The sequence below is a fragment of the Miscanthus floridulus genome, chromosome 8, assembly GCF_019320115.1.
Source record: "Miscanthus floridulus cultivar M001 chromosome 8, ASM1932011v1, whole genome shotgun sequence".
Lineage (NCBI taxonomy): Eukaryota > Viridiplantae > Streptophyta > Magnoliopsida > Poales > Poaceae > Miscanthus > Miscanthus floridulus.
In genome coordinates, this window is record NC_089587.1 from 151,770,422 (window position 1) to 151,779,847 (window position 9,426).

At 50.0% G+C, this 9,426-nt stretch overlaps 1 protein-coding gene across 1 annotated transcript; it reads left to right on the forward strand.

Annotated features, from left to right (window-relative positions):
- Window positions 1-3,555: 3,555 nt before the first annotated feature.
- On the forward strand, window positions 3,556-4,590 carry LOC136473717 (FCS-Like Zinc finger 1-like). Its single transcript, XM_066471362.1, has 2 exons — window positions 3,556-3,915; window positions 4,006-4,590. Exons 1-2 carry the CDS (start codon window positions 3,824-3,826, stop codon window positions 4,184-4,186), a joined length of 273 nt encoding a protein of 90 aa, XP_066327459.1. The 5' UTR covers window positions 3,556-3,823; the 3' UTR covers window positions 4,187-4,590.
- The last annotated feature ends 4,836 nt before the right edge of the window (window positions 4,591-9,426 follow it).

Consider the following 9,426-nt stretch of genomic DNA (forward strand, 5'->3'; position numbering starts at 1 on the left):
GTGGGGTGTACTCGGCGTGCGTGTGCGCCCGGTAGTAGAGTCCATAGAATTTATGACAATAACGAAAGTATCGTGAGAAAGTATTTCTAAACACAAATTCAATGCTATTACCACTATCATACTATAAAGGTTTTATATTACTTGGACTAATATTGGTTAAAGATAATACTCAATCCGTTTCAAATTATAAGACGTTTTAGCTTTTTTTTTTATACATTGTCTTTACTCTGTATCTAGACATAATATATATCTAAGTGCATAACAAAAGCTATGTATTTAGAAACGTCAAAACGTCTTATAATTTCAAACGGAGGGAGTAACATTTGAATTTTGAATTTTGGAGACCGAAAGAGTACTTGCTTCTGCCTGCTGGGCATGCCAGGACTGAATTGATCGGAGCAAGTGACAACGAAGCGCGAAGAAAATGCCGGGTCCCGAGAGGAATCCAGCCTTGCGATTCCGTCTCTGCATGTGGAACCAAACCGTGACCCGGGGGTTGAGGAATCCAGGAGGACACAGTTTGAAGCGGTCTTCGATCTCGTCAGTCGTCACATTTCTGTTTGATTTACACCTGCCAGCTGCAGTCTTTCATCAGCCTAACCAACCACCAGTTCACCGCCTTTTGATGTGTTACTTTGAGCTGAAGTAGGGTGACTGACTGATGCTAATTTGGCAGCTAGTTTAGGCGGTAACAGTCATGGCAGTCGATGCGTATATAACGTCCAATGAGCCGCCGAAACGAACACTGTAGAAGAAGGAAGGAGGAGGGCTAGGTATCCCAGATCTGAGGAGCTTAAATTTAGCTTTGTTAGCTTTATGGATCTTTAGATATCATCTGCATAAGAATGCTATTTGGGTTAAAATTATAGATTTTAAGTATAATACCAATGATCCGAACATTTTTTGCTGCCCAGATTTTGGATCCTCCCCTTTTTGGAAAGGGGTCCTCTGGGCAGCCCAAGCAGCTCATATGGGTGTCAGATGGGTAGTAGGGAATGGGAGAAAGGTAAGGTTTTGGGAAGATCAATGGGTAGGAAATACAAGTTTGGCCATTATGTTCTGGCCTTTGTATGTCATTAATGAACAGCATGATAAGGCTTTAAGCCAGGTCTGGGATGGGCATGAGCTTATGCTCACTTTAAGAAGGAATGTTTCTGAGGCTCTTAGGAACATGTGGTGGGAACTATGTGGTGTGGTTGAGGATACCATCCTCAACGATGAAGAGGATCAGATAGTGTGGAGTTATACCTCTCATGGCGCTTACGCTGTCCAATCCTTATATGCTAGGATTAATTGTAGAGGTGTGTTTCCGGTTTATATTCACGCCATATGGAAGCTTGTGATTCCACCTAGAGTACAGTTCTTTCTGTGGTTGCTCTCGCATAATAGAATTCTTACGAGGGACAACTTGCAAAAAAGAAGGGATGTTTTGGATCCCACTTGCCTATTTTGTAGTGAACAGGAATCCATTCGGCATGTTTTCTTTGAATGCTGTGTAGCTGTGAATGTGTGGAGTTTGGTTGCTGAGGTGTTAGGGGAGAATATCGGTGCTGATTATGAGTCTGTAGCTAAGTTGTGGGTTGCGAATAAGAAACATATGGTTACTAATGTGATTTCATCTGCTGTTTTGTGGTCCTTATGGAAGTTAAGAAATGAAATTTGCTTTCAGGGGGTGTTTTGGCTAGGTACAAAGATGGTGCTGATCAGGATCGCAAAGATGCTAAGAGGCTGGCTCCCAATGTTCAAGCAGGACACTGGAGTGTTGCTGGAGGACAGAATACTCAGGCTAGAAGAAGTGTCGAGGCGCCCGGCACAGATCGATTGGAAGGAGGAGTTGGCAGCGGACCTGGAAACCATGGTGGACTCAGTGAGGAGGGACCTGGAGAGAAAAGCGAGCCAGCCACCAGGGGACTGTTGGAATGGGGAAAAGAGATCAAGGTTGGAGACATTGGCATTGCAATCTTCGGCTCTGGGCTCCATAAATGTGATTCAGTCTGAGGAGACGCAAGAGAAGATGTGTAATAATTAGTACGAGTGTTTTTTGGGCGCTCGTCTTTGACGTTTTGGCCATTAGGCTTTTCGTTTTGTCTTAGAACTGTAACTCTGGCGGGCGCGCCTGATACGCTGTGCCGAACGATGTGGAGTGCTTTATGCAAATAAAGCAGGGGAAACCTTTCGTCTAAAAAAAAACACTGTGAATGCCGCTCGTACAAGTCAACGAGTCCAACCCATCAACCATGCATGCAAAAGCACTGCCACAGAAAGATCCTCGCCTCCTTGGAGAAGTGCCAGAGAAGTGACGCCCCATGCCGTGGATGGCCGGTCCTGATCGAGGGACTCGTGGGTCAAGGTCTTCTCAGGGTTTCGGGAATTCAGGGCACCGTGCAAAGCATTCAGTGGCCCAGTGCAGCGCTTTCCGTGTGCAGGCCGGTGCGAGTAGCTCAATTAGTCAGGCAAATGCCTCCCACCCTTCGCTGGATCGTAAAGTCTCTTGGGGTCCATGTGGCACCGAACGCCGACGAATCTGTGCCTCTCTTCCCGCTCAAGTGTGGTGCCGCCAGATGTCCTCCCGAAAAATTCTCGAGCGAGGCCTTGTTTACATTGGGGGTTAAGAATTAGTATTTGATATTGTAGCATTTTCGTTTGTATTTAACAATTATTGTCCAATTATGGTCTAACTAGGCTCAAAAGATTCGTCTCATAATTTACAATCAAACTATGTAATTAGTTATATTTTTATCTATATTTAATACTCTATGCATGTGTTAAAGATTTAATGTGATGAAGAAAGAGTGAAAAAATTTACAATCTAAACGAGGCCCCGAGTTAGATGAATGAATCCCCAAATCCCCCATTGATACGGCAGGCGCATGTGGAAAATTTAAAAGGCGGCACGGCCTCCAACTCCAAGCTGAAACTATGCGAATGCATTCCTGTACCAGCTGCGCGATCGAGCTCTTCGAGGCAGGGCTGGAGATTCGCAGGCCAAAGAGAATCTAGGGCTTTATTTTCGGCGCCAGTTGGTTTTTGATTGATAAGTTTGATTAATGCTAGTTTGTTGTTAGAATGATTGATAAGTTCGATTAATGCTAGTTTGTTGTTAGAAAAAAATCGCTAATTGATAAGTTGACCGAAACCAACGAGCGAGCGTGCATTGCACGGCTGTTGTGATCCCACGGACGGACACGACCACACGAGGCATATGGTATGGCTACTTGACGAGAAGATTCCTCGCGAGTCCGCCGAGTCGTCGTCACCTCCCCAACAGCCGAGGACCCGTCCAGATCTCGCTGGCAAGTGGGCCAACTACTGCAAGGGGCCCGCGCGACACCGAGACAGTTCTGCCGAGAAAGCTGGAGCGCAGCAAGTGGACGAATCGTCAGCGTGGGACCCGCGGATTCGCCACCCCGGTCCCCGGCCGTGACCAGCGCGCCGGCCTCCTGCACCTCCACGCATGCTGACGGGTGGGCCCAGAACGACATCCACGCGGTTCCTTCGTCCTGGCTGCTGCTGCTGCCTCCGGCATTATTAAACGGCAGCAGCTTCCCCCCGCCTTGCCTTGCCTCCCCACCAAGCATCATCACGCATTTGTTGACGCGGACGCGCGAGGAAGCAAGCGCCGGTGGCAGCAGAATCGCAGGGGGCGGGGGAACAGCACGGGGCGAGTTTGCAGCTGCAGCCTGCTCAGGCGAGGAGGAAGAGAGCCCCCAATCGTCTCGCCGGGTGTCGTGCGGCGGTGCGGGCGCGGCCGCGCGCGTGGAGCCGGATCCGGATTGCTCGCTAGCCGGAGGCGGTGCTCGGGGCAACAGAGATCCATCCATCCATGGGAGGAGCGGGGCACAGCGTGCATTTCTTGGACGCGTGCTTCCTCTGCCGGAAGCCGCTCGCCAGCAACCGCGACATCTTCATGTACAGGTACCGGCACCGCTATTTCTCCCTCCCTTCATTCCCCTGTTGTTTCCGAAACGGCGCCCTCACCAGCCATGCATGCATGCCGGCGAACAGAGGCGACACGGCGTTCTGCAGCGACGAGTGCAGGAGCGCGCAGATGGCGGCGGACGAAGCGGCGGAGAGGAGGAAGGCCAGGGCCAAGGCGGTGACACGTGGGGCCCTGCCCGCCAGGGAAGCGGAAGGCCCACCACAGGAGCGCGGCAAGGTCCGGGCCGGCTCCATCCAGGCCCTGTAACCAAAGTTCTCAGCTCAAGGATCTCAAGGACATCGAGTCTGTCTGCCTGCGCACGGGCATGGCAGTTTTCTTTTCTCTAGTAGATTACGAGACGGAGACGCGCCACCGGAGGTCGTCAGTTTCGTGTACACGGGTTTGTGTGTTTTTTTTTTTTTGTTGAAAACCCCTTGGGGATCATCCTCTGGCGTGTTGGTTCTTGGTTGCAATGTTGCATTGCTTGGTGGTCTGGTCCATGTATACTGCACGTACGTATGCATAGCGTTATTAGTTAGTCTATCTACAACGAGGAAATAATCAATCAATAAAGATTACAACGAGGAAATAATCAATCAATAAAGATGACTAGTGCAACATTGCGTGATGTGGAGACGCTGTATGTACATTGCTTTAAGAAATGTTGATCCGTCTCTATCTGTACGTATGGTTATTATTAGGGGAATTTTGCTCAGGGACATTGCAAAAAGGTCTAATATGCTGTTGGACACCGCCAACTCTAAAATATGCCCAGTACTATTATGAAATCGTGATTCTTGGCTGCTGGACACCGCATCCATTAAAATATTCATTTTTCATGGTTTGGGAGAGAGAAAGGGCACTGAATAAACGAAATTGCCCCTGCGAGTCATCTTCCACCTCTGTCTGTCTGCCATGGCTCAGTGCTGTGCACGTTTGGGTGTGGGGGTGGGGGTGGGAGGCGCTCCGGCCAGGCGCCCACTAGCCTGCGGAGCTGCAAGCCTCCCGCTCGTGGCCTGCTCCATCTGATCCTTGGCCTTGCCGACATCGTGCCGGGGGCGGGCGGGGCCTCGCCGAGGGCGGGCTCACCGGAGCCCGGACAAGCTCGTCCTCGTCCGTCTCCTACATATCCGGCGGTGCAGGCGTAGGTGCATGCGGTGGGGCTCTTTCAGACGGCATCAGTCGTGTGCTCGCCTTCCGCCTCGCCGCGGCCAACGTCGGAGCTTGGAAAAGCTCAACGCGGTCCTCGTCGGTGGAGACCCAGGCCTGCCTTCTCCTGCAGGGACAGCGTGACTCTGGCGGCGACCGGTCTTCTCTTCTTGTGGGGGATGGGGGCGCGGCTAGGGACGGGGACATGGTCGGGGGTACGCGGCCGCCGTGGACGGGTTGCGACCATGGCGGACGGTGAGGACAGGGGCGCGAGGGCGCGACCGGGGGACAGGGACCTGGCCAGGGGCACGCGGCCTCACCGGGGATGAGGGCGCGGCGCGGTGTTGGACATGGTGGCGGTGGCGCACAGTCAAACTCAAGACGGTGTGGTGAAGAGCTCGGGGAAGGAGGTGCCAGAGGTTGAAGACGAGGGCAGTTTAGATATTTCCCCACATTCTCTCTCTCCAAAACTGAAAAATATATAAATAATCGGTACGGTGTCTTCGGACAAAGAACAAGAAATTTGTAATGTCCGTTAGCAAATTTCGACATTGACAATGTCCAACAACATATTAGACGTTTGTGCAATGTCTCTTAGCAAAATTTCCCTTATTATTATCGCGTGTAAGAAAGTTTGGAGCTACGGCACCGCGCCGGTGTCGTGTGGTCATTTGATGCAACCGGACAGAGCGGGGGCAGGTGGTGGCTAGCTGGAGACACGTCACACTGGGATGCTGACAGGAATACTGACCAGTGTGATGCTAGTGCTTATTTATACTTGTCAAATGCATGGGTGGTCTATCAATTTACGCTCTAGTTTTATTTAGGTCTATCAATTTTAAAAGTGGATTTTTGGATCATAAACTTTTAAAATGGTTCACTGCATGTCGATGCCAATTTATTTAACCTTAAATTCAACGTACATTTACAGAAACCCCCCTAACTTTCTTTATCTTCTACGCGTTCACCCTTCCTGCTCAACGGTCAACGCACCGAGGGAGAGAATAATGGCGCACGCCAGCAGGTGAGCACACGCGGCCGAGTGCGGCGCGAGCACGTGAAGCTGCACGCGCCGTCGGAGGACTTGTGGATGAGGAGCAGGATGAGGTTGGCCTTCTGGCCGTGCGCCAGCGAGCACACGTCGTGGTGCATCGAGCTGAAGGGCGCCTGCGCCACGTACGGGCTCACCGTCACCGCCCCCAGCGCCGCCTGCTGCTCGAAGTACCGAAACGTTTTCACGATGCGGTCCGACGGCGTCGGGTTGCCGCCGCTGTTGGACGACCTCGTGCTCTTCCGGTGGGGCTTCAGCACGGATGCGGCGTGGCCGACGAGCTCCGTGCATTGGTGTCGATGTTTTACCACCGATAGCCTGCCACGGGGGTACCCGGGACAGTATGTTCGGGCTTCGGCGTATGCTGAACTCGATGGTTAACGCAAGAGATAGTCGATTTATCCTGGTTCAGGCCCTCGATCGTGGATCGAGTAATAACCTTACGTCTAGTCGGCGTTAGCCTTTGCGTTGGATTGATTGTGATATGTTGTGTTGTACCGTCGTCCTCCCGTCCAGGAGCTCTGCCCTCCTTTATATAGTCAGGAGGCCAGAGTCCTAGTCGGTTTACAATGAGAGTTCCCTAGTAGGATTACTGAATAGTACTACTACTAGGATTACAAGGGAAGAATCCTAGTTAGACTAGATCTTCTCTCTCCTTTGTGGGGTATCCTATGGGTCCCGTATCGACAAGCCCCCGAGCACTTCATGGTTGAGCTCGGAAAGTCTTGCTTTGCTCCTTTAGGTTTTGATGAGTAGGAACAAACGTCATCCGAGTGCTTTTTGGAGTGAAACCTTGTAGCGCTTCTTGGGACCTTCGAGTGGTGAGTGCTTTTTTAAAGAAAAAGTACATCCATCTGGTTGTAGCCCCCGAGCCTCTTGCTATTTGGAACAAGGAGCTGGAGGATCTTGTCTTAAAGTTGCTCTGTTTGTTCGTTGAAGTTTTATCAAAAAAGAACTCGAATATGGCTCGTTTCGGGTTCTTTTTGTCGTAATGTCTTGAAGTGGTCTGCGTTGAGGAAGTCTTTTGGTGACGTGCGCTTTTTCGAAGAAAAAGGGCACTCACTGAGTGTAGCCCCCGAGCCTCTTGCTATTTGGAACAAAAAGTTGGAGGGTCTTGAATCTTTATGTTGTATTAGAATTTATGTTCTGAAGTAGTTCCTGAAAGTTAGATTATGTCATCATTTGAGTAGTTTTGCGGCATCTTTCCGAAGCAGCCCTTTAGTCTTGGATTAAACCATTATCCGAGTAGTTTCGTAGCATGCAGCTTCCAAGCGTATATCCTTGTTGTTTTATTCAGGAAGAACTCGGATGCGAGGTCTTGGAGTATTCTTTGATAGTCTGCTGTTGTCAGATGTAGTTGTATGGTGGTAGTTGAGTGTAAATGCCTTTTGTTCACGGGTTGTACTGTGCCGGTATATTCTTCCGAATATGCCCGTCTTCGAGTACTGTTCCTTCTCGCTTGAGTCATCCATTATTGAGTCCTGTCTTTTCACTGTGTCCTTTGTTAGTCTTATTTCGTTGGTACTCCTAGTCCACGTGCACCGTTCCTTTGATCTATAAATACTGTCCTAGAGTGCTGTTTTCATCCATTGGACATTCTGTTGAAACCTTCGTGGTCATGAACATGGTAGTTTATGAAGTAGAGCAGCCCCCGGGCATATTTTGTAGTTCCTGTGTGTCTTGTCGTAGTTGGAGGAAGTCTTGTGATAGGGATTAGAGGTAGGCTAATCTCGCGACAGCATTGTGCCACGATGTACGTGGCGGGTAGTTGGAGGAAGTCTTGTGATGTGGGCTTCGTTCCTTCATCTGGCAGTTCTGGGTTGATCCTCATCGCCTGTCTTGAGACTGTTCGGTGCAGATTAACACCATATCCAGCATCACATCGGTCTTGGGTAGACAGATGCCCGTCGGCCTTCTCTGCTCCACGTTGCCCTGCTGTGCTGCCGATTTCCGCCTTGGATGCACTGCGTCCGTCCTTTGAAGAAAACAGTGTAGCTGATGGCGGTTTGTCCTTCCGAGTAGCAATTTGGGACACGTAGTCGTTCCAGAGCCTAGCCGTGTCCGTGTTCCTCTTTGCTACTTTGCTTTTCGTGGTACCGAGTTTGTTGGGTCTTGTAAGATTTGTAATCTTCTATTTTTGAAGCCACTTGTAATGGAACGAATCTTGTCTTCTGAGTTGTCTTTTACTTTTCTGCTGTGATCCCTGTTCGTTCATAAGATTACCGAGTTCTTTATTAAATAACCGGGTTCCTTCGTTCCTTGTGAGGTAGCCCTTTCTTTCTTCTTGGTTCGACGAGTTGTTCTTGTAGCGATCTGGTAGCCCTGCCATGGTGTTGGACGGATAAGTCTGAAATCTGCCCGTTGGTTTGTACCGTTGTGTGGATTTGTGCCCTCCGTCGTTTTAGCTGCGTCGGTAAATGGACCGTTGCGTTCTCACACTGTATTTTAACGGGCTTTGTGGGCCATTTTTATTACTAAAAAATCTATTTAAAGACCTTTTATCTTCCTTTCCCTTGCTGCCCAGCTCTTGCCTTTGAACCCTAGCTTTCAGAAATCCGTCGTCGTCATCGTCGCTGTCACCCGAGCACCATCATCCTAGCTTCATCTTCCCTAGCGCCTTTTTTGCTTCCACCAGTTCATGGGAAAGAAGAAAACCGCAAGCAAGTCCCAGGCGACCTTCATGGACGAGGAGTCATCCCTTTCTTTGATCGAAAACCAGGAGTTCGTGGCCATGAGGGCTGCTCAGAAGGTTTGGCCGGCTCCAACAACAAGCGAACACCAGCTGCGCGAGCTCGTTAGCGACGGCTTGATCCAAAGCAAAGTCATCGCTGAATGGAGAGTTCCCGGCGAGCATCGGGTTCCAGCTCCGGGTCCTGGTGAGATTGTCCTCTTCATTTCCTTTGTCCGCGCCGGACTTTGCCTTCCTGCTTCCGCCTTCCTTCATCAGTTTCTTGGTTATTTCAGGGTTAGTCTGAACCATCTAACCCCTAATATCGTTCTCCATCTTTCTGTTTTCGTTCATCTTTGTGAAGCTTTCCTTAGAATCCCTCCTTCTCTTTCTCTTTTTCGCTTTTTCTTTCGTCTGAAAACTCAACCCCGCCGTGAAGAAACCAGCGTTCTTGGCGGTTGCGGGATTCAGTTTCGCCAGGGTCTCAAGATTAAGTTTTTTTACTATGACCTAGTCGATTCTGTAAAAGATTGGCGTGCCGAGTGGTTTTACGCTGTCAATTTGATCCCTTCCCTTGTCGTTCACTCTGGATCTGGTCCTGTGGTGAATGACCGATGGGATAAGAAACTTGAGTCACCT